The 24,098-nt window shown below is 37.9% G+C and overlaps 1 protein-coding gene across 4 annotated transcripts in view; it reads right to left on the bottom strand.

The window, feature by feature from the left end:
- Nucleotides 1–24,098, bottom strand: part of CYRIB (CYFIP related Rac1 interactor B) — a 98,065-nt gene that overhangs the window by 7,610 nt on the left and 66,357 nt on the right. For 3 of the 4 annotated variants that reach the window (XM_067290157.1, XM_067290158.1, XM_067290156.1), the window contains 4 exons: nt 21,404–21,440; nt 8,990–9,072; nt 2,923–3,044; nt 1,027–1,132 (listed from right to left, as the gene is read on the bottom strand). In XM_067290157.1, the coding sequence (XP_067146258.1) occupies nt 1,027–1,132; nt 2,923–3,044; nt 8,990–9,062 (301 nt within the window). In that variant the 5' untranslated portion in view covers nt 9,063–9,072; nt 21,404–21,440. Of the gene's footprint in view, nt 1–1,026; nt 1,133–2,922; nt 3,045–8,989; nt 9,073–10,098; nt 10,196–21,403; nt 21,441–24,098 lie in introns of those variants that run through there. The other variant, XM_013956913.2, reaches the window with a different exon arrangement.

The following is a 24,098-nucleotide window of genomic DNA, read 5'->3' as shown; positions in this document are numbered from 1 at the left end:
TACAATTGCACCTGCTTCTCCTATTTGTATTCACTGATACTCTGCATGCTAGATTTAAAATATCTGCCAAAATACATGGTAATTAATAATGCACAAGGGGCTTGATAAATTGCTTCTGTGTCCCACTGTTATTACATTTACTTACAAACTGCTATAATGTAAAGCTTTATTCAAATCTTTGCCTGCAATATTTGTTTAAAATATATTTCAGTAACCTGTGTTAAAGGACTGCAGACTCTTCAAGAGGACAGCGCCAAATTTAAGAGACACATACCTACCAGCAGAAGCAAAGTAGCACTTTATTTAAGATAAAATTAAAATAAAATCCAGCTTCTTATCCTTGAGAAAAGTACCTTACTTCTTCATCTAGGGAAGGAAAACTCCTGAAAAAGCTACTTTTTGAACAGCAAATACATTTTCTTCATGAGCTAAGCTAGTAACGCTACCTAAAGGTGACATTACAACAGACCATTTGTGAAGAACCAAATGAAGTCTAATAGGTTTTATCAGCTTGGACACATCAGTCAAGCTGCTTTTGTAAAAGGTGTGAAGCGCTCTCTTCAAACAGTATTGCACCTGTGTGAAGCAAGCTCAGGCATTTCCACAGAGCAGATAATTTCCAGAGTTCACAAAGAATAAGCCAGTCATTTTTAAATACTCTTGGTATCAGAAAAGTTTCTTAACATTAAAAAAAAATTCATACTCAATGACTTAGCTTACCAGCTTTCAAAACAATCAGCTGGTTAGTACTCTCCACAGTTACTAGAGGGATAGGGAAAGACGACCACAAGTCTACTCCCACTCTCTCTCATCTCTCAGGTTTCTACTGAAGTAAATTGCTTTCACAAGCAAGAAGGTTTGTAGATATAAGATCTCAAGTCCAGGGTCTGAAAGGAATCTATAAAATAAGAGGTTTTAACTACTAACAAGTGGTAGACCTAGATGCGATCCATGTCTGAATATGCCTACTGTGCTACCTAAAGGAGGGTGGGGAGGGAAGAGAGAAAGTAATAGCACTCGACTTACCTAGCCTTTGAGAAAATTCATAGAATTTCTTTAGTTTGCCTACTAGTGGAACAACTGCACCCCACGCCTTCTCTTGCAGCTTCTCATCATTGGGATGCTGTATTGCCTTAAATTAAAAAAAAAAAAAAGAGGGGGGTTTAAAGGTATGCTTAGATTAATAACTGGGACTTTATTGAAAATCTACCTGAAGCAATTATTTGAAGAACTAGAAAGAAACAAAAGTGTACATTCCCTCTACTGAGGGAGAAAAGGTTCACCAGTAATTGTAATTCTACCTACTGAGATGTTTCCAGTTAAGAGACAAAGCCTGCACTAATCCAGGCCTGTTCCAAAAGCTCTAAACACTTGTGTTGAACATAAGTATCTTGAATAGACAAACACCTTTGACAGAGAAAAAAAGAAATTGTTAAAAATAAAGCTATTCAAAATAACAAAATTTACATAACCACATCTAATTAATTTAAACCAATGACTTCATTGGGGCATCTCCGAGCAAAACTGCTTAGTGATCAAAAAAGGCTAGTTCTAATGTTAGTATCTACCACCAATTTCTGAAGTTGGAAAGAAAGATCAAACACATTCAGCTGTGAAATTCGGGCTGAATATTAAGGTAAGAACATTTAGGCACAACAACATCTAGCACCATCAAGACTTGGTGTATTCCAGAGCTTTGAGGTACAAATGTCTAAATCTTTTAAGTGCCTAGACCTTTACAGTGAGCTTCCCAGAAAAATGAAGCCTTAAATTCAAACTCCCCAGGTTTTTAAGATAGAAACTACACTGAACAGACTAAAGACTCAACAATTCAATTTACTAAGAAAACAGAAATAAAAATGCTCATGACGACTCTCCTGCTGCATCTTCACAGCCATGTCCTTGCTTTCAGAATCTGTTTCAGTCAACTCTGGGCTGTGAGTTGCAGCACACTCCTTCCTCACTGCCATGTCTACATGTCTGCCTCCTCCCAGGAGTGTCTCTCTTTTCTTTCTCCATGGGAGCTGCAGACCGTTGCTGTGACACACGCTCCTGCCAGACCCTACGGACTCTGAATCCTCCTCTCCCTGAACATGCTCCTTCCTTGAAGGACAAATGAGCTATCTTCCCTCCTGAGGGTCTTGTGTGGCTCAGTTATGCTTCTTAAACTTCGCATATGAATTCAGAGACAGACTGAAGAAAAACTCACAATACTTATTAAAGCTGAATGACTATGAGTATCTAGAACTCATCCACAGTAAGCAGAGGCTCATCCAGTAGGATTTATTAGAGTTAAGTGTAACCTCATCACTTTAGGAGTCCCTGATGCTGCATCTGAGGCAGAAGGGAAGGGGCTTATGAGAGGATTTGTTCCACCCTTACCTGAAGGTGAAGGACAAGTGGAGTGAGGTGCTATATGGAAGCCTTGCTTCCGTTTCAAACGCTTACTTTTAAGCACATATGAAATAAAGCCATTTAAAGGGGTATGAAAATAAAATGCCTTTTGTCTTAGGACTCACACATTGGACTTCCCCAGTCATCATGCAAAACGATGGCCAGACTACTTGATATCAAGACTGTAGTCACATCAGGTTCCTTCCAAATCAGCCACTAACTCAAAAAGAGGTTCTTCAGTTTAGACAGAAATATAAGGAAAGCCCCAAGGGTAACAACTCTATAAAAAGTTTGAGGAACATCTTTTGCTATTACATATGTGTATTACTATTACTCAAGCAAGTGACATCTGTTTCTTTATTAAAAGGGCACATTCCAGAGTAGAGCGTCCTTTAAGACGGCAATTTGAATAGACAAAACGCTCTGCCACGACAGCTCCTGCAAGAGAAGTTACAGCCCCGTGGTGCTGGGTAGGGATCACACAACGAACAGTTACAGGTTAGGTACAATCGTAACGTTCTAGCTCACCTCTCGGATTTCATGGCCAGCTCCTCTATATGACTGCAAATCTTCCAGTATTCCTTCTGCATCCTTTAATACTACATTCACCTGATTATAAATTTCCTTTTCAGATTCTGTAGGTTGGGCATCTAAACAGTAGAACATATTAAATATATATATTTTTAACAAAAATATGGAGTTCAATAGGCACGCCATCACCTACAGGATAAATCCTTCATACAACCCATTAAGAATTTTCATTCTCTGAAGTGCTACTACAATATATGAGGAACTCCAGGAAAGTAATTGCATTTTAGTAGTCTTTTAGCTTAATCTACCACTCCAAATATCAATCTGGAATCTATCCTTCCTGACTTATTTAAAATTAGGTTAGGAAAGGAAATCCTAACAAATTTTCTTTTATAATTCTATCATATCATGATAACCAATCCTCATCTTTAGCATGCAATAACAACTCACTGGAAGAGACTTAGGTGAGTACTTGAAAAAGCACACTCACTACAGATATGCTAACCTTTACACAAGACATTCATTTATACTTTTATCCTAAAAGCACTGCATTAAATTATTTTCCTTCTCCCTTGCCTCCCAATTTAAAAGTTGGGAATGGAGCTATATCTCTCTACTTTTGAATATATTTACTTCTCAAAACATGTTCTTTATTGTACTAATTGAAAAACCAGCGCTGAGAACAGAAAGATCTAGTGTGTATATATATATATATATATATATATATATATATATATATAAAAAAAAGCTGTCTCCCAGTTTTTCTATAATTTGCTAAAGACTTCCCAGAAGGATATTTGAACATCATTTCAGAAAGTTACACATACCTGTTTAAAGAACTGTTGTTCACAAAAAAAAGTATGTTTTGAGAAAAAAAAAATTTTGATCCAAGAAAAGACTTTAACATTTAAAAATAATCACTTATACAAATATCTCGGACCAGATTTACCTGATAGGTAAATAGGAGATCAATTTTTCTTTTAAAACCTTGATGGAAGATATAAAGTTAGTTCCTTTTAGGTTGAGATAAAAGGAATTTAGTTAGGATAATGGCCATTATTGAAATGCTTACAAAAAATATTCTTCTCTGTTTACATGGACAAAATAAGTTATGAAAAACATATCGGTGATTTTCCACGCCAAAAGTCAGAGTATTAACAAAAAGACTTTTTTTTTTTTTTTTTTTTAAACAGGGACAAAGTTATTTGTGGACAATTTATCCTCATGATTTTGTGCAGTTTAAAGAGTCTGGAAAATGTCTTTTTAATAGAAGCACTTTTTTTCATGATCCATATGTGCAACTCCCACTAAGGGTGATGAAAGTTAGACACATATTTAAGAAAAGAAAAAAAGAAAAGAAAATCACAATATCCTAGTGTTAGACACTAGAAAAACATTATGAAACAAAGCCTGCATTAGGAGAAAACAGAAGTTTCACATGCATTGCTTGTCTCGATTTTGCAGTAATTTGTTTTGCATAACACTATTTTTCTGATTTAATGCATAAAGACTGGTCATTATTCGCAAATATGCCTATAGAGACCTTGTAACAGTTTAACTGAGACATTTTGAGAACCATCAAGGATTATCTTTGGGTATGAAATGTTGTCATTCCTTTAAAAAAAAAAAAAAGGATAAGAGCACCACATTGATTAGGCATCGAGTAAAAGTGGCCAATGCTTTTTAGATCATCACAAGAGTCACATTTATAAAATTTTGAAAGCTGCTGAAGACTGCTGTAAGAAATGAAGACAAAAAAATGAGGGAAAATAGCAGACAGGTAAGCACCAGTTGACTGGCAGCAGTTCATGCACAAACGTGAAATGCTATAGTGGAATACAGACTAAAATGTGAAGCTCTGTAGCATTCCAGATTGTGCTGTTAAATAATGCAGTCAAGACTTGCCACTTGGATTGTCTCATGCTGAGCACATCTCTTGCCTATTTAATTTTTCAAGACCTTTCTCCTTCACCCTCTCTAGTAAGGGGAGTTCATTTCTCAAACACTGAGGGGACAGCAGAAGGGTCCATGAAAATTCCTCCTAGTAGTCTTGATTTCAAAACCCACAAGCAAGCAAAACAGATATATTACTACGATCTTCTGAGTTTAGAAATGAAAATCATCTTCCAGGCGTGAATGGCTGTCTATGCAAGTCAACCCCTCCACCTCCGAGGGCCTGTTTCACTTAGGATGTAGTCTGCCAAATACTTTATCTCACTTCCCTAAAGTGTTTCAGGAAATCTTAAAAAAAATGGTTTACACTTTTTTTTAATTATTATTATAAAAAAATTCTAAATATGTCTGTTTTAAAATTCAGTGCGCATTCAAATTATTTCTTTTTGTATGAATTTCATTTTGGTGCACCTAATCCTCTTTAACTGAAGAAAGCTGTAAACCTGATTTGCCCCAACAAGTTCCACTCCTATTTGTAATTCTTCTATGCCTAGAAATGCAATAACGGTTACATTTTTATTCAGCAGAGAACTCACATTAAGAAAGTAAACCTACATAGTTTTGGGGGTTTTTTTTACACATTCTTTTTACGTTCACTTCGCAATCCATCCAGGATGGGTTAGGATGGATTTATAAGACACACAATGTAGAAAATGTTCAAGCCTCATTGTAGCTTATTTGCTTCTCTGTACTGGTTAGGGCACAGTGTTCTTGAAGCCCACCAAAGGAGGACAAAAAGGGAATGGCTCCTCTTTCCAAGCTGTGGTGGAAGCTTGAATAGATGCAGGTACGTTCCGTATCAGTATTTATCTGTGGATTCAGGCTATGGGGCTTTCCCTTAAGAATCGCTAATTGTGGAACTCGTTTCCCTCCAGGTGTAGGGCACAGCACAAGGAAGCAAGTTATACTTATGGAATTCATTTTGACATCTGAGGAAAAGCAACTAGCAATGCCAGGCATCCGAATGGCAGGATGGAGAATGCATGTGATTTCAGGGATGCCCCCCTTCCCCTTACACGAAGGCAAGTTCTTGTTACAGCTTTATGATAAGGTTTTGCATTTACCTGGCAACATTTCCCATTAAAAAAAAATAAAACAAAACACAAAAAAAACTCAAACAGCAAGCACAGCACAGCTCACTGACATGTTCAGAGGTTTGATACTGTTGCCAAGGGGCCGACCTCCAGCTATTTAAGGCAACTTTCCCATATTCAATCCAATAATAAGAGAAGGCGAAGGCTGAGGTTCCTTCAAGGAAGTGCGGAGTTTTCACTGTATCTCTTCAGTCTTTCAAAGAATTTTATATTGAATGGGAATGTGACTGCACTAGATGCAATATAGAGTTCAGAAAGCTCACACGATAATGTATTAAAGACAAAATAGTAGGCTTGAAACAATATACAAATGCTGTTACGTGAACTAAATGCTATGAAAGTATGACGACATATTGCATGCTAGGAACACATACAGTTAGTGACTATTTAAAAAAATCTAGATATCCTATAGAACTAGTAGGGACAGAAATTTGGGGTTAAAAATTTATACTGCACAGCAAACACTATTTAAATTGATATTTTTCCCAGGGAAGAACACATCAAGTCATCTAAAACTGGCTGGGACAGAAAAATTCCAGACTGCTGCAGATTAAACAATTTAAATATCTTTAGCTTCATTACTACAGAGAACACTATCTTTGTGGCTGTTCTGAAATCTAGTCGTGTTTTTTGGAGGTAATGTAGAACACTGCTAGCTTGAGATTGCCCCTTGCGACCAAAAGTACTCTGCATTTTAGCTACTATTCATATCAGTAAATTTGAAAAGGATTTGCACTGTGACAGTAATGACACCAATGTTAATGTAGAGTTGCAAGTTTCTCATGTTGTATGTGCCCATTTTTAATTTAACAATAAGGTCCTTATAAAGCTGTGCACTTTCTTCTGGTCATGTTAAAGTGGTACTGCACAGACATTAGTAGAAAATTTAAGCCAACTATTGGTTTCAACTAGCTAAGGTGATTGACCGAGAAAAACATAAGCTTAACCAGCATTAAGGCAACGAAAAGCCAACAGCCCATTATAGCATTTATCAAAACATTTTTTGGAAGTATTCTGACAGTCAGTCACACAAAATCACTGGAATCTAACACCAAAAAAAATAACCGAAAATCTTAGAAATCCATTTAAAACATTTTCTAAATTCAGTGTCTGTATCCCTACAAAGCTTTACAGAGATTAGGTTTTGGCTGTGTAAGGTATTGTGTGAGAAACTTTTAATTAGCCTGCTCACACCAAAGATCTATACGGATTTACAGAAGAGAAGACTTAAAATTGTATATTACTGGGCCAAGCGTAACACAGCATTGGCAAATTTGTTTTTAATATAGAGCTTATTTGCTCATCCACATAAAAACATAACATTGAGAATCACAAGATTAAGTGCCAAGTCTTGAAGAAAGATCTTGACTGTGTCAAAGCCAAGATTCTGTCAAGGCAAGCTCTCTGAAACAGAGGAGAGAGAAGCAGGGATACACAGTAGAGCAGCAGAAACAAATGCAGGACAGAGTTCAAAATGAATAAAGAACAGTCTTAACAATTCAGCCATAATATAAGTCACTTCATTTGACCGCATATATAAACATTTCATGTCAGCAACCTGCTTACTCTCATGCCAAATCTTGTTCATGCTCAAGCATGCACTTTAAAACAAAATTGACAGCTAAAGAATCAATATTTTTTAAAAAATTAGCAACAATTACCATTGCAATTGATTTTAGAAGTATGCCTCTTGCATCCAGCTAACTTCAATTTAATTTAGTCCTAGTAAATGGTCTAGTATTTGCAGACCAATTTAAGCTGGAGCTCTACGGCTCCAATATTCTCCCATACCAGTTCTCCCTATTTCACTAAGTTATATCTGTTCTGACAATATAATATGCAAGATGTGAATAGTTTTTAAACAACAGTTTTGCTTTCTGATTTTTGAACAAGGAACTTGATCATCTTCCTTTTACAAATAATTTGTATAGTATACCATGCCACTGTCTTGCAGAAACAATATATTCAAAAAAGACAATTGACACAATCAACAGTACAGGACAAGGGTTTGGAAATTTTATAACTTTAAATGTCATTAAAACATAAGTCTAATTCTCTAAGCATTCTCCTTCACATTAGAACTAATATAACCAATTGTCACTGTTTCACCAAACACAACTGAAAAAAGAATTTGGAATTAAAAAAAAGATACAATGCATCTCAAATTACCCATATCAAAATAATTCATCTTTTTTGTTATACTATTCCACTGCATTTTATTTCATGGGCAAAAAAGCACTTGAACATTAGTTTTCTTATTTTATGCTTGCTGGTGTGCAGCTGGGTAAAGCAATAGCATATCCCAAAACAAAGTATTTAAACATGCATAGCAACAACCAACAACACTTACCTGCCATTCTTAGACTCAACTATATCATGCAACAAAAACAAAAGCGGAAATACTGATATGTGAACCTTCCAGAACCCTTGGCATTGATCAGACAAGCTTCTCTTCTTTTCAAAAGCAATTTGGGCTATACACTCACCCTCTGAGCCCCCCCTTTAAGGAGGTATGAAGTTAACTGCCAAATTTCAATGCCAAATCAAATAAGGTTCACATATATACCTTTAACACAACGATGTTAGAGAGCTATGAATAGCTTTTGTGAGCCAGTCGGTATTTTCAGCATTATTCAGCACACAGTGGTACACTAGAAGTGCACAAAATAGAATTAGGTTTCATGTTCAGTCCTTAAAGATGCGTATCTCCTTGTAATGTCAGTAGGTCTTCAGTAATTCAAATTCTTTTTGAAGTTTTTTGGCTTAAAATAAGAACTCTATCAGACTCCATAAATTAAATGTAATCTGAAAGCCCTGCCTGAAACAAAGATTTTACATTTTTAGAAACTGCAATTGTTTTAAAACAGATTATTTTCTACAAGTGTTCACTGAACTATTCATAGCTCAGGCATGCAAAGCTGTTAGAAGGATGGCAAAGTGAAAACATACATTTAGTACATGACAAATGCAGTCTACTGCAGGCAAAGAGTAAAAGATATATAAAATCATCTTCTCACTTTCAAAATCAAGGAAAAAATTTGGCCCCTGCTCAAGGTCTGTGCATGTCAAAACTTTAAGAAGGTTCCCCATGTTAAGGTACCTGCCAAGACAAGAATGAGAGAAAAGAAAATATCCCTTTATAAGAAGGAACAGCCCAAATCTAGTTGAACGAAGTGGTGGCGGGGGGAAACCAAAGCGTTCCATCAGGCCTGAACCCGTCCTTCAGGCTCCTGCTACGATGCGCGCCGGCGGAGGGTCACCCCCACCTCGAGGACGGACAGCTGGCGATCCTAGAGATGCAATGCAGCTCTCCTGTAAGAAGTGACCTACGTCACCACCGTCTTCAGAGCCTCCCCTCTGAGCGAGGGGCAGAACTCCAGCTGCAGGCCTTGGAGGTGACCAAGCCTGTCCTGGTACACCGCTAGCACCGGTGTCCTGAGCAGAAGTAGCACACCGAGGGCTAAGCACCCTATTTGCAAGCACTGACATGGTAGCCATGCTACAGATTTTTACCTGATGGGACAACAGAGGTAAAGAGCTTTAATTTTTTCAACCCTGATAATTTTGTCAGAAAGCCATTATAGACAGCTGCATCAGGATGCAGCATTTCAATGCGCAGAAAATGCTAATGTAGGTACGCCAAGGATCTTTTACACAAGATGCCCAAAACATTTGTGAAGCTCAGTCACAATTCCTTTTTGGACTTTTGGATGTGAAAATACACATTAAGTGCACCATGAATGAACAAACCAGGATCAGGCATGATTTAGTACTCACTCTCATGTAAGACAGTGAACAACTGCTCAGCACAGATTACTATGGCATACTGACAGAATTTTTCATTTTATGATTACTTGGTTTGCAGGCAGATGAACAGACATCACTGACCACAGAGACCCAAAATGACTAAGCACAAGAAAATAAAATTTACACAGTAGCATGATGGTGGCTTGGCTACTACTGGAGGAAAAAAAAATTAAAAAAAAAAAATCAAAAAAAACACATGCAACCCTTTTTCAAATTGCAGATTTGCAACTGAGTCCCCCTAGCCTTCACTGCAGCAGGTATAAGCAAACCTACTGTTACCATTTTAAAAGCACCAGCTGTGAAGGGCTAAAAGACTTACTTTCAAAATCCAAGAAAAAATGTGCTGCATTGTGGTCTATGTCCCTGGTTAGCACCTTAATGAGATTACCCATGCCAGCAAACCTAAAAATAAAAATGGCAAAATAATTTAGTTCCAATAATCATTTCCTATTTTAAGTAGACGCCTGGGGCTCAGCTGGAGCAGGGCTCCCATCCAGTTTTGCATGTGGCAGATCCATCACCTTGTGGTGGGAAGTAGTAAATGTGCACTTTACAGAACACTTCCTCTCCCCTTCCTCTGTGGGAGCAGCAATTATTGAAAAATGAAGAGTAATAACTTTCACAAAAATAAACTTCTGGATTACTGTTTCCTTTTCATCTGCAGTTTAATACAATTAAAGAATTATGGTTATTTATGATGACTAATTGTTTTGTGTAACTGCAGCAACCCGCAGCCAATAAAACCATTACTGCTTGGGACTAGAACCACCTCAAATGAGGCTGGTTTTATTATAAACCTGATTTTGAACATCTCTCCATAATCCAAAACAAATGTAATTTCAGAAAGCCTCTTAGTAGTAGTCATCTGTGGCCAATGAACAGTTTTTCCATCAAATCAGGTAAAATGACAAGACAAATGCAAGTTAGACTTTTCCAAAAACAGGAGATAATCAAGTTTCAACAGTTCTTCTTAAGTTTGCTGTCACATCCTAGCTAAAAGAAAAGCGGAAGAAAAATTAAATAGTGATTAATCTAGTTCAGATAAATTCACAAAACAGTTTCAAACATTACCCAAGGTTCAGAAATCAGTATCTTCAGTAGGACTAAGAAAAAAGCATTTCATGAAAAGCCAGACTTTTCCAACAACCCTCCAGAGACCCTTTCAGAGACTTCAAGATGCTGAAAACATACTTTAACAACTATCACCCTGAAGTATCAGTAGGTCAGCGGGTGCTGCTGCAAGACAAACTCAAGACACTAACCTGCAGAATTATCCCATTTCAATGTCTTTCCTAAAAATCAGTTTTCGCGTTTCAAATTAGTGCAACTCTACCAGCCTCTCAGGGTCTGTTCTTCTGTTTTCTGATTTAACTTAGAAGCGATGTTTATTGGAGGGAGGTAGTGTGATGCTAAGAATCACGACTAATTTATTCTGAATCAAGAAAACTGAAGCAATGTGAAGTCAGAAATCATTCTGGCAAAACAAGTTTTCAGATCCTGTGCTGCTGGATTTTTGAATTCCTTAAAATATGCAACTAGTGTTTCTGGGAGTAGTAAACTAAGAACAGCAAGTGATTTGCTTCTTGGGATGCACAAGATTTACCCAAAACACACACAATCAACAAAAACTAGAGAAGGAATGGGGAATTAATCCCAGATTTTTGAAGATTACTCAGCACCAAATGAGGAACATTAGTCTTAGCTCCACCAACAGTTAAAGAATAACTGAATAACATAAAAATTTAGATTTTTACAGAAGCAATTCTGAGTGTAATCCAACTGACCACAATGGATTCTGCAAATAACTCATCACTACGTGTACGCTTGCTTATTTGGGCATTGAACTTTCTCCTTTAAACTCCAGAAAACGTAAGTCTTGCTTCCTAAGCATTTTATCTTGTCAGTAATCTCCTGTGGATTGAGTAGATGGCTATGCAGACATGCCCATGTGCTATTTCACCATTATCATTACTATTCTGTATCCTAGGTAGAGCTATATATTTGTTAATCCTCACCTTTAAGATTCCATGGGGACTATTATCACATGAAGTTTCTGCTGTCAGCATTTCCTTACCCTTTATTCCTAAGAAATCTCTCACTCCACAGAATAATTTCTGTTAACTTCACACAAGGAGAGCTGCTAGAGACAGAGTAGAGAAAGTAAGTTGGAAGAGAGGCTGCTACGGCAGCACAGTAACTGGATGAACCCCTGTACAAAGCGAGCCAGCTTAGAGAGAGTCTCCAGCTCCTGATGGGCTCCAATCCAGGCTCCCAATAGATCCAGGGTTACCATGGATTCTTGTTCTGCTGGGCCCAAAATACATGAAAGGGATGATCACTACTGGCTTTAAGACTAGAGGAAGAGAGGAAAGGCATCTTCTTCATGCCAAGACGATGATAATCTGCATGTAGCAAAAAGTAGTCGTCTACAAGCGGACTAGTCTCAGCCATTTTGGGGGGCCCTCTTCTGCTACCTGATGCTCTGTAAATATATCATCAGCATAGAAGATTTGGGTAGTTGTATAAAGATGTATCTTGGTAATTAATCACCATGGTTGCATGCCCACTTAGTACTGGTCTACCAAGCACTCTTCTGACTTCCCTGAAGGTCCACATATTCAGCTGAAACAAGCAGAATTACTTTTTTAGAAAGCCAGATATGGTTCCACTCAATTAGCTCTGATGTCAAACTGTCAGTGTTTACTTAAGGACACCTTCCAGAGGTAAGTGTCCTCCTTGAGCATAGTGCCACATCAGTCAGCTCCAATTCAAGAAAGATTTAATTGCCAGTGTAAAGGCCAAAGACAATACGAAGCTACTACTACTGACTGCATTTTCTACCATGCAGTCTGACTTTGTCCCAGAGCTGAATCATCACTTGCTGGCTCAGAGCGTTCACTGAAGATGACTCGAGTGGTAGGACCTTTTGATCCACAATCGTTCAAGTGAAACTGGAACAAAATCAACACCAAAATTACAATCCTTATCAAGAAGGATTTTGCATATTGCAATCACAAAATCAAAACTATTCACATGCTTGGTCATAAGTACAGTTTAGGCTGCTATCTACTTGATCTCCCATAATTTCAGAGCCTCCATCTCTGTCCAGTGTTGTTTGGTATTCTCATTCAGAGAGTATTGTACTCGCAACACTTTAAAACTGGCAAATATTTCCCCCCCAGGGAGGTTTCATTGATTTCAAGATTTTTGTAGTACAGTTTCCAAAGGTAAAGTGACAGTGCAAGAGATTTAGTAAACGCACACTTTTGAACATGGAAGTTTTTGTTGCCATGAATCCACCATCATAAAGTCAGAGCAGGCGAAAAAAATATATATGTGTGTGTATATATATATATAACTAGCCTCTGTCCAAAACCTGACTGTTCCTGTGAAGCTGCCCAGAATCCCTCCTGACATACTCTGCATTCTAGCCCAATACTCAGGTCACATGGAGCAAGTTGTGGGAAACAGAAGGGCTAGCCAAGAACAGGGTTTCAGACTTGACCTACTTGCGCAGAGCAAGACATACGGAATGCCACATTTGATTACAATGATTTGGCCCATTACAGCCTTATGGGGTTGTATGATGTTGCATGCAGTGTCATGATCAGACAAGCGGAAAGCAAAGGCATATTTTCAAAACAAATCTTGCACGCATGCCTTTCATGCTGGAAACATCCCTGACACACTTCCTTTTTTTTTTTTCTAAACTAAGCCCAGAGGAAATTTAATAGAAATACATGATGCAACTAAATTCAACCAAGCACCAAAGACATTTCCCCCTCTCTCGCCTGAAAAGAGGAACTGATTTTGTGTTGCAGCTAGTAAACAGCTGGAAAAATTACTCTCGGTGAAAGATGAAATACTAGTGACACATTTGAAAGTGACACATTTTGAATTTTGCTTCATTCTATTGGAAGAATAGCATGCTTTCCAACTATGAAAAACAGTTATTGCGATCTTTAAAAAATGCCTGCTTAAAGAAAGTATCAGTTCACCTTTTAGAAGGGTGTACAACATTCCCATAACTACTTTTAATGAAGCTCAAGACAGCTGAACAGGAACAGCCAGAGTGTGAAGACTGTGCTCTATTAAAACCTCTCATCTAAGCTTTGGAGGAAATTTAGCATGATACTACAAGCAAAACACACACAATTAAAGAGCAAACATTTCCTTTGGGGGTGGGAATTGCGTTTTCGGTTTTCAATTGGTCAGGTATGTGTGGCCCAAACCTCGCATCCAGACAGGTTCTGGTACAATAATATTTTGTAAGTGAAAGAGAACATAAACCCCTATATAAACAAAAATCTAGCTCAATGTCTCTCTATAATGTTTTTCTAACACGATAGTCTTATCAGCCTGGCAACTGTTTCAAGGCTTACTGAACATTTTCTGCCGACAGTATCTTGCAGGGAACAGAAAAAAAGGCAGTGAAGAAGTGGTTGCCCACCTCAGCTGAATCAAAGGAAGCCCTTAGCAACGCTTGCTATCGCAAAGCAGGTCGCCTATTGGACTCAGAGCTGTTTTCCTTCCCGAAGACACAGTTAAGCTTCACAGCCAATGACAGTATTTCTGCGCTCAACCTTAAAAGCTAAAAGCTGCAGAGACAGAAATAGGCTTGTGAATGACACTGTAGGAATTACTCCTTTCAAAAAGTCTTAATATTTTCCTTGGATCAAAACACTTTTCCCCTACGGTCTGTCTCTCTTCTGACCAGTGTCCAAGAAGCGAAGATACCCTCTGAAACACTCTAATCCGCACTATTGATATTATTAACAGGGTTGAAAGTAATTAAAGATATGAAGTTAAACCAAGTCAAAAAAGTAATAAAACACATTGATTAGATGAGAAATAATTATTGAAATAATAGTTAAAAAAAAAAAAAGTAGCTATCACTCAGTTTGGAAAAGAGACCAACAAGTGAAAATTCTAAGTTTTAGATTAAGGAAGGAGAAGCCTGGTGCTATCAGCTTAAAACAAGTTAACATCTGGATATGTTGGTCTCATTTTCAGGAGCGACATTAGTGACAGTAATGTTTTTAAAATAAAAGATATCAGCTTGGATACTAACACTCAAATGTAACTCATATCCTGAATTAAATGAATATAGGAAGTGCCACAGTTGTCACTTTTACATAACACACACATTTTCATTCATTACTAGACAATTCTAGCAAATTCAAGACTTCATCAGTTTGTGTGTCCACTTTTACAGCACACTTCACTATCTAAACCTGTGAAAAGATCTAGCTGCATAAAGTTTTCCACTACTGACATCTAGTGGTTACTCTTCTACATGCCACTAATTACAAATAATTCACCATAATTTCTTTCCCTGAAGAATAAAAAATATGCAAGCAAAAATATACCACTGAATTCCAGGGGTTTAAATCAGCAATATCTTACCTCAATAGTGGAAAAAGTTTATACTGCCACACAGAAAATATTTTTGTATATAAAGGTAAGTATTAAGGAATACTTTTACTGAGTAACCTGAAAACCTATGGAAGGCCACCTCTATTGATGTCAGTGTTTTGGCTAAACTGACTTAGACACAATAGACTGTTTCAGTTGAAACTGAAGATACTTTTTTTGTGTGTGTGATCACCCAAAGTCTCATTTCTGGAGAAAACTATGAGTTCAAAACCTGTCATATCAGGAAAAGAAAGCTCTGCCAGGCACGTGGTCTAGTGAAGAAAGGGCTCACACTCCTTGAAGTTTGAAGTTCCTGTGAAGCTTGGTCGGTGTTCATCCATTCCATTTTTCCACTTTAAGGAAATGAAAGAAAAGACATCAAAGAATCCCCCGATCTTCTTGAAGAAGCAGTCTTAAAGCCTTGTTGATCTGAGATCACTTTAGCGGCATAGCTAACACTGGATAACTTGCTTGATATGAGTTACAATAAAATAGCCAAGTATGCCTACACAAGCCTGGAATAAAATTTATTTTTGGTATGGAAGGATTAGTCTGTTTTTAAAAACAGGACTGAAACTGAAAAGGGAAAGGATTGGGCTCTGGAAATCTGCTCTGATTTGCTCTTCAACAAGTAACTGTGCACAGCTCTTCCAAGAGGGAGTTTGGGGCTCAAAATCACTGGGCATACCTAAGCATTAGGTAAATCTCTTTTAACAGGAGGCAAGCTCAACGTGCTATCTATCCGAATTCTGAATAACGCTTTGTATTTAATTCAATTGTATTGCAACTGTCAGAAAAATACTTCGTTCAGCTCAGGGATATTTATATTCTAACGCAATTTATACTTTGCCTTCTCTTTGAAAGTTTGAAGCCTTTGCAATGCTGTGGCTCCTCCAACAGAGGTCACCACCTTACAACTTGATCTTCCAGATAACACCAAGCTCCTAACAAGCCCCTTCAGACTATCTTAAAAGCCTTGCAAGTCTGACAGCAGGCAATTTCCTTCCAGCCCAAACACTGCATTTAACCAACTGTGACAGTATCGTGGAAACAGACTGGCAGAGCTGTCTTCTCTTTAAAGTAAGCTGAGACTGTTCCATTTCCATCAGCATTGCAAAAAAAACCAGGAAGGGAACATAAAGTTCCAAAAAAATACAACATTTAACATGGAAAAAACACAAGTCAGAGTCATTGAGAATAAAATTGCACATTCCCATGGCTGTTTAGTACTTTATATGACAGAGGTATGATTTCAGCCTGATCTGGTTTGACACTGGTCATTCCTCAACTTAATGTTAAGAGTTCAGTATGGCACACTATGCCTGAGTGTTTAAAGCGCACTTTTGCAGCAAAATGTCCCTGTTTTAGAATTGTTGGAGCTAAATTTTGAGGGGGAAAAAAAAAAGGTAGGTTTACAGATCGCTTTTTTGTTACTTTACAAAAAATTTTTAGCTACAAAAGGATGATATGCCCATTAAAACTGTGGCATACCACCACATTCCTAAAGTTTCATATTTCAAGGATGTCAGTCCAATTTAACAGCTGTCAAGTTTCCCTCTCAGAAAAAACAAAAAAAACACCCTTGTGATAAGTTCTCCTCCTGCCAGCTCTTCCAACTCAATGTAAAAAGCGCAAGTCTCATCTAAATGCTGTCTAGAAAAAAAAATATTTTCAATCCCTAACTTCACTATGGAAAAAAGCTCTTTCCTCTGCAAGCCTAGTTTTATTTGGAAAAGGTTTTTTTTTTTTTTCTTTCCTCCTTCAAAATAGCTAAATTCTCATCTGTATGAATCAGACTCCTATATGCTTCAGTCACTAAGCTGGACAAGGTTCCACTGAGGCTCTGACAAACTGCCTGGCAACACTGCCATCTAATGCACTAATACAAGGACTACAATTATCTGCATTGCTCTTAAATAATGTCAGTGGAAACCTTTTGTTTTGGTTTGGCTCCTAACTGTTGCACCCCTTTACCGCCTTGGCTCCTCCACACTCCTACACTAATGATGTTATGACACATTATCTAGTCATCAAGTTGATGGATGTAAAGATTGCATTTACATTTTCTATCTCAAAGGATTTTTTCAGCATGTCAGTACTGAAATGCAGACCTTGTTTGTGCGTATTTACCTTGATGCTACCACATTTGAGAATTCGCTTCAGTGACGCACCAGCTCTGAATCCCCAAGGGGGAGAGGAAGTCCTACGGCCTTCCAGATGACACAAATGACTTCTGCACTTCAGGAAAGCTTGCTGAATATCCTGCAGTTTTCTCTTTCCAGTACACCAGTTGGATGAAGTATGTTTGCAGAACGGAGAAAGCTAATGAAACACATCAAGTTACTGATGGTACAATAGATGACAACTAGCAGGATGATATTCCTTTCCATTCCATCTGTTTTCAAAAGCGGTAACAAAACTGGATAGGCATTAGGCTAGGGGAAGAAAAATAAAACAAAACTGTTTCTACATGGTTGTTTGTTCTTCAAAATTTCTCAAGAAGATTTCTTGCAAGATCAAGAATCTGCAGCAGTCTGATGTTTCCAGTTAGTTCTTCAAACACCCTCATGAGGCACAGTATCAACTACTTCTGAGTCCAGACAGTTTTTCTTGTTAGAAAGCAAGCATAAAAAGAGACACTGGTCTAGCATTCTCTAGCTAAATCTTAGTATCTTTTGTCTTATTTTCTACCCGCCTCCCATTCCAAATTTTCCTTTAATCTTAAGATGAAACTAAGGTTGTCCCATAAATATGAGACATAAGATAATTTATTTTCATCCACCTATCAAAGACACAGAGGAATGTTTGCTGTTTTCCAGGCATATTATGCTACTGATCCTATGAGATCATAAGATGCAAGTATGGACAATTTTATGCAGAACTGTGATTTTGTGCACCATTCCCTCTTGGAACTCTGAAAGCCCATATAGCCTCAGGGACCAAGAACTGAGCTCCAATTTGCAGGTCTGACTGGAGGGGGCCTAAAGTCTCTAAACTGCTAGGTATTTTATAGGAGACTCCAACAGGTTTAGCTATGAGAACGCTGATAGAACTAACTTTTTAGCAGGAGACCATATATAAAAAAAAAAGTTCCAATGTTATTACTAAAAAACACAGCTACTGAAGTGCATTTAGCTAAATAAATTATTAGGTAATATTGATCTAGCTGATTATCTAGGTGGATTGTCAAAGGCCTTTTGTCAAAGTTACTCAAGGAGCCTTTTAAAGGAAACTAAGGGCAACCATAGGACGAGAAGGAAGATTCCTGAATAAACAGTTAAAAGGACAGAAACAGAGGAAAGGAGTAAATGATCAGTTCTCACAATGGAGGGAAGTCACTGGTGGAGTTTCACAGGGATGCTGTTCAACAGATTGATAGATGACCTAGGAAGGCGCAGAGCAGTGCGATGAGAAAGTCTGCTGTGATGCTGTGATTCAGGATAGTGAGGATAAAGGGAGGCAGGAGAACTATGGAAGAATCTTGGAAGACTAACACGGCTTGACAATAAAATTTAATGTAGGGAACTGTAAGGTGATGAATCAGGGAAAAACAATCCTAACTTCACACTGAAGATTATAGGTTCCAAGCTAGCCATTACAATTCTGGAAAAAGATCTTTGACTCATGTTAGTTTTAGCTCAGGTTTGCATGTAATTATGCTCATTAACAGTTAATTCAGTGATTCAGTTTTGAACCACTGATTTATACAAGGAAATTGTGGTCCTTTCACCTCAAAAAGGATATAGAAGAACTGGAAAAAGTTCAGAGAAGCACTACATAAATGATCAAAGGTCTGGAACAACTTCCATACATGGAACAACTTAGTTGTCTTGGATTCCTCATCTGAAAGATTTCTGAGGTGGGGAGAATATGACAAAGAGCTATAAAATCATAAGTGACACAGAGCATGCATAAACAACAAAAAGTAGACTCCTAACAAGAACTACCGTCACTGAACAAAACTAGAAGGCTGAAGAATAACAAAGAGGAGATGGCTCTTTATGCAACAGGTCAGTGTAGCGCACTGAAAAAGAATGCTAGAAGTCTGCAGCAGTTCTAGAGAAGAAGACATAAGTATGAGGAAGAGAAAGCTATTAAAGAATACCGAATCCATATAATAATCTCATCTGGATCAGAAAAATACTTGAGCTGAAAATATTTCCGTACTAGAAGCACTAATACAGGCTCTGCCTGTTCCTGTTCTTCCCTAGGCATGTGCTTAAGGTCAGTGTTTGAAGGTCTGGGTTTTGTCAGTTTTTAAGCTTTTTCAAGTTTTAACTTTATTCAGAAAGTGACATCTACTTCAGATTTTCTCATTCTTCAAAGCTTTTTGATTAAAGTTTTCAACAGGCTTTAGAACTTCACCACTGTCATGTTCACTGGTGCTTCCCCATTCACAGTGCTGCCTGGGTAGGACTTCAGCTAATCCTGTCAAACCCTTCAGACTGGTGATTCCCAGCTGGTTTAAGATGCCGTTAAGCATTTGGCAGCTGCTTTGTCTCAGCATGGCTGGAGAAGGCAAAAGCATTAGCAGTCAGAGACACCTGAACTTCAGTTCTGAAGTTGCTGAAGTGCTGACACTTTCTTGGTTTGTAAATATTTCCCCTTTGGTACCAGAAATAATTTTTTATTTCCAGTTTCTTCAAAGAAAATTGAAGTTTCTTGTCATCTGCTGTTGCTGGTCTCTGGCAGTCCTGTTCGCAGTGATACCCCTGGAGTTTTGCTAGCTTTTCTTGATGACTCATCTTCCTGAGCAGAAGCAGCATGGTCCTAGCAGAGGAATATGTAGGGGGTGTGGAAAGAAGAGCGCAACAAAGTGCACACATGCAGAGGGAAGCAGGATGGTGACCCCTTGGGACAGCACACTTGTCTAGGCAGACCCAGGGTCCAAATCAGTAGGGTGACTCTTACACTGCATCCTTTGCAAATGCACAGCAAGCTGTAAAGATTTGCATTGTTTCAAATTGTAACTTTGCTACTTCCAAAGTCACAGACAGGTGCATCAAGGGCCATCGAATGAAAATGCTACCATCTCTAGCACTAGATATTTCCACTACAGTTTGTTACAGGTTGGGAAAATATCACTATGTGTTTGTTCTGTTCCTAGACTCCTCCCAGACACCCACAGAGACAAAATACTGGGTAAATGGATTGTTCATCAGAACCTGCATAACCATTAAGCTCTCCTAACAATTACAACAAAAGTCTGAAATAAATGTCAACAAAACCACTGATTTTGTCAAACAAGTATCTTAATATATTGATCATGTACTGTAATTCAGGGGGCAATTATTTCAGTTACACAGTTATAATGCCTCATAATCTTATTTCTTCAATAGGGTTTTCACACAGCTTTAGAAGTGGAGCTCAGAAATGTTTTCCTCTATTGTCAACCAAACTGATGACAAATCAATTTAATCAGTTCCCCGGAATTCAAAGGGCTTTTTGATGAATCATCAGTATCAGAAGAAAAATAAATCCTATCTCATATTTAGTACCATTACCTTCACAACCTGACAGATGAAAGATAGCTATGCTGGCATAACACAATAAGCATGAAGTATAACACACTAATACTCTATACAGTAGCTTACATGACAAGTAGCAGGTTTTAAAACTAGAAGACAAAACCATCACATAAGCACATGTCCCACTTAGCCTCACAAGCTGGTCCAAAATACTGGTTTCTGGCTTAAGGCACCTGGTCCAGAAAAGATTTGAAGTTACATAATAACTTCAGTAAAGAGAAAGAATAAATAAACAAATTCTAAAAAAAGAATAAAACAGCATTCTCGCCTCATTCCAATCTTCTAAGTTTAAATACAGTCTTCCAGGATAAGCTCTTAAATGTTGCCAAATTAGTTTGCTCTGTATACACTGAAAATGCCTTTTCCTTCAAACAACGGAATTTCTTCACGCTGCTACAGTGAAGATTCTTCAAAGCCATTTCTGTATTGTCTGTCACAAGATACTGTGCAAGGAATAAAATAAACACTTGCAACCTTGTTTATCATCTTTAACTAAAGAGAAATGTATTAGGTTATGGATCAAAGTACTTCCTAGCAAAGAGCAGATATTTCAGAAGATACAGAAACAACTGTGGAAAAAGGAATTCTTGAAGAGCAAATTGGTAATATTCAGCATAATCCATTTTTCTGCCCTTTAAGAGATTAGGAGAGTTTTTAAGCAGGGTAAGTTACAGTTCTTACCTACAGCCAGTGCTGCTCTCTGTTCTTGGCCTCCAGTCTGTTTTAAAAGAAAAACAAGATTATGAAAATAAATTAAAGACTTGGTGCAAAAGAATGTAACGTAATGCTATGTGGCCTTGTAAAAACAAACACACATCTGTTCCAGACATTGTACTATTCTTCTCAATCCACTTTATAAAGGTAATATTGGATCTATTTGACTATTATGACTTTTGGAAAATACATTACGAACAACTAGAATGCAGAACTGTGTTTTATCTCTAGGCACGTGAATAAACAGAGAACTCAATTTGATTACTTGGCAAAAAACCTTGTTTCTAGGGAAAAGGTTGCTAGCATTAGATCCTATCTGTAAGAACACACATGCCATAATAAACTTAATTACCAGCAGGTCAAAGCTGCAATAAAATATCAATGGCAAAGTGTTTCACATGCGGCAAGAGACAAACCTTAAAAAGACAGACAGTAGTGACATGATATCCTTAATTCGGCCACACAAACTAGCTCTTGAAAATCCATGGCCTGTATGCTGACCTCCAGGAGACGCATGCACTAAGTAAGCATTCTCAAGGCATCACTGGAAAGCATTTATTCAGTAAGGAAAACCAGCATTCTTGGTCTGCTTCGATCTCTTATACACATTATTAGCTGCTATTTTATGGTTAGTTTGATAATTATGTCAGTATTACACTGTAAAAGAGAAAATATGGAGTACAACACCAGTATCTAATAAAGCCTCACTGGAAATATTATCGAATACTAGTGTAAAGTCTATCAGGCAACATTAGCTAAAGCAGGCTCTGAAGACCTGCAGCACCACGGGCAAGTGCAGAACGGAGATCAGAGCGTTTCCTCGCAGCCCGCACAACCAAACAGACCGAACACGGGCACATAAAGCATGCCAGACCCTGCTGGGACTGCCAGAATTTATTTCGCCGTTCTTCCCAGTGTACGCGCTGAGGAGTCTCTCTCAGTAGAGCTTTACCCCTTGACTGTGATTTCTTTGTATTTGAGCAGCACCTGCTGCTTCCTTTGCCAACTGGCTTCAGCTTCCTTATACTCTCTCAATAAGAGAGAATTTAAGAGTAAGAGCCAATGTGGTTTCAGGACAAAAAGACAGTTAACAGCGCTATCTTTGTAAGAGTTGTTGTGATCCCATAAATCCCATCTACTCTCACTAGACTCATTTTAAATATGTTTTTTTTTCTTCCTTATGACTGCCGACTGCCCAATTCATGCTTTGAGACAAACAACAAAAATTAAACGCTGGCTGGAAAACACTGGTTGCCTACAGGCCAGGGATGAATACAGCTCACGTCTTCAACAGTGAAACCAAAACCAAAGTCAGGCCCAACATAAAAGTTATCTGAAAAAGCTGATTTCCTGAAATGAAAATAAAATAGTAATTAAAAAAAAAAAAAAAAAAGCCCACAACAAAACAGATGAGAACAAAAAAATTTCTACCTAAAAAAAGATTTTGGAGTAGCCCAGAGCTCTGATTAAGGTAGTTTTGGCTGAGAGTCCAAGTTAATTCACTGAGCTATTCACAAACAAGGAAAGTCCAAATTCATTAGAACAACCAGACTATTAAAAATATTAGTATTGTGGGGAGGTATGGGAAATCTATACCAACAAGGCTGCAGACTTTTTTTTTTTTTTTTTTAGAAAATGTTTAGCAACAGTATTATTTCATTCCTACATAAAGATATCTAAATTTCCTACTGATAGAATTATTAGGAAAAAACCCTAGAAGTTGCTAGCTCTTCTTTCCAGACAGAATACTGCATTTGTAAACACAAGCACTTGAAAGAGAAGTGTGCTGAGGCTTAGGCAGCTTGTCCTGAAGACTTTTAAGAACGAGTTAAATTTAACATCAGCAAAGTCTTGCAGAACTCTCATAACGACTGCAGCATGAGGAGACAAAGAGGGTCAGTGCAAAGTCATTAGGCAAAAGGGAAGCAAACAGAAAAGCTGAGAATTATAGGTCAGTTAGACTAACATCAATAACAGGCAAACAGATGTTAGCACAGGAACCCATTAACTGGATTCCTACCTTTTAAGACCAATGAGCTTGCCAGCATGCAGAATAGATCAGACTGAGCACATTTGATGCTATCACTTTGGTTTATGCTGGCAAGCTGATAGATATTTGATTTTTGCACAGTGTGACTTCATATCAAGTGATATCTTAAATTTAGAGGTTAACACTAGGCTATGCAATAAAGCGCAAGCTAAATGGATAAGGAATTGACTCGTCAGTCTCCAGCAGTCAGTGGGATATAACCACTGAACATCCATTAAAAATGGCCAGATGTTAAGTTAACGGTGTGACAGATTCTCTACGTGATTCATTTTTGGAAGATGCACCTCAATTCAGACACAGAAGAGTCTGTGAATACAGAAGAGCCTGCTGTTCGGTGTGCATTACTTGGCTTCTCCCAGGTAGCACACAGGATCTGCACTATATCCGAGCTCCCTTCTGACTTTGCTTCCTAAGGTCTGGATCTGCAGAATAATCGTTTCCTGTATTATCAACAGGCACAAGAAGACACATGTAGACTATACAATTTAACAGGTAGTGCAAACCGACTAATACAGAATCAAGCGTTTTTCCTAGCATTTGCCATTCTGAGGCAGTCAAAGATTTAACTTATGTTATGGAGAGAAGTAGTTCTGGGCAGAAAAGTTATCTTTT

The sequence above is a fragment of the Apteryx mantelli genome, chromosome 2 (assembly GCF_036417845.1).
Source record: "Apteryx mantelli isolate bAptMan1 chromosome 2, bAptMan1.hap1, whole genome shotgun sequence".
Taxonomy (NCBI): Eukaryota; Metazoa; Chordata; class Aves; order Apterygiformes; family Apterygidae; genus Apteryx; species Apteryx mantelli.
The sequence above is the reverse complement of the archived record's forward strand: the minus strand, read 5'-3'. Positions and strand labels throughout refer to the sequence as shown.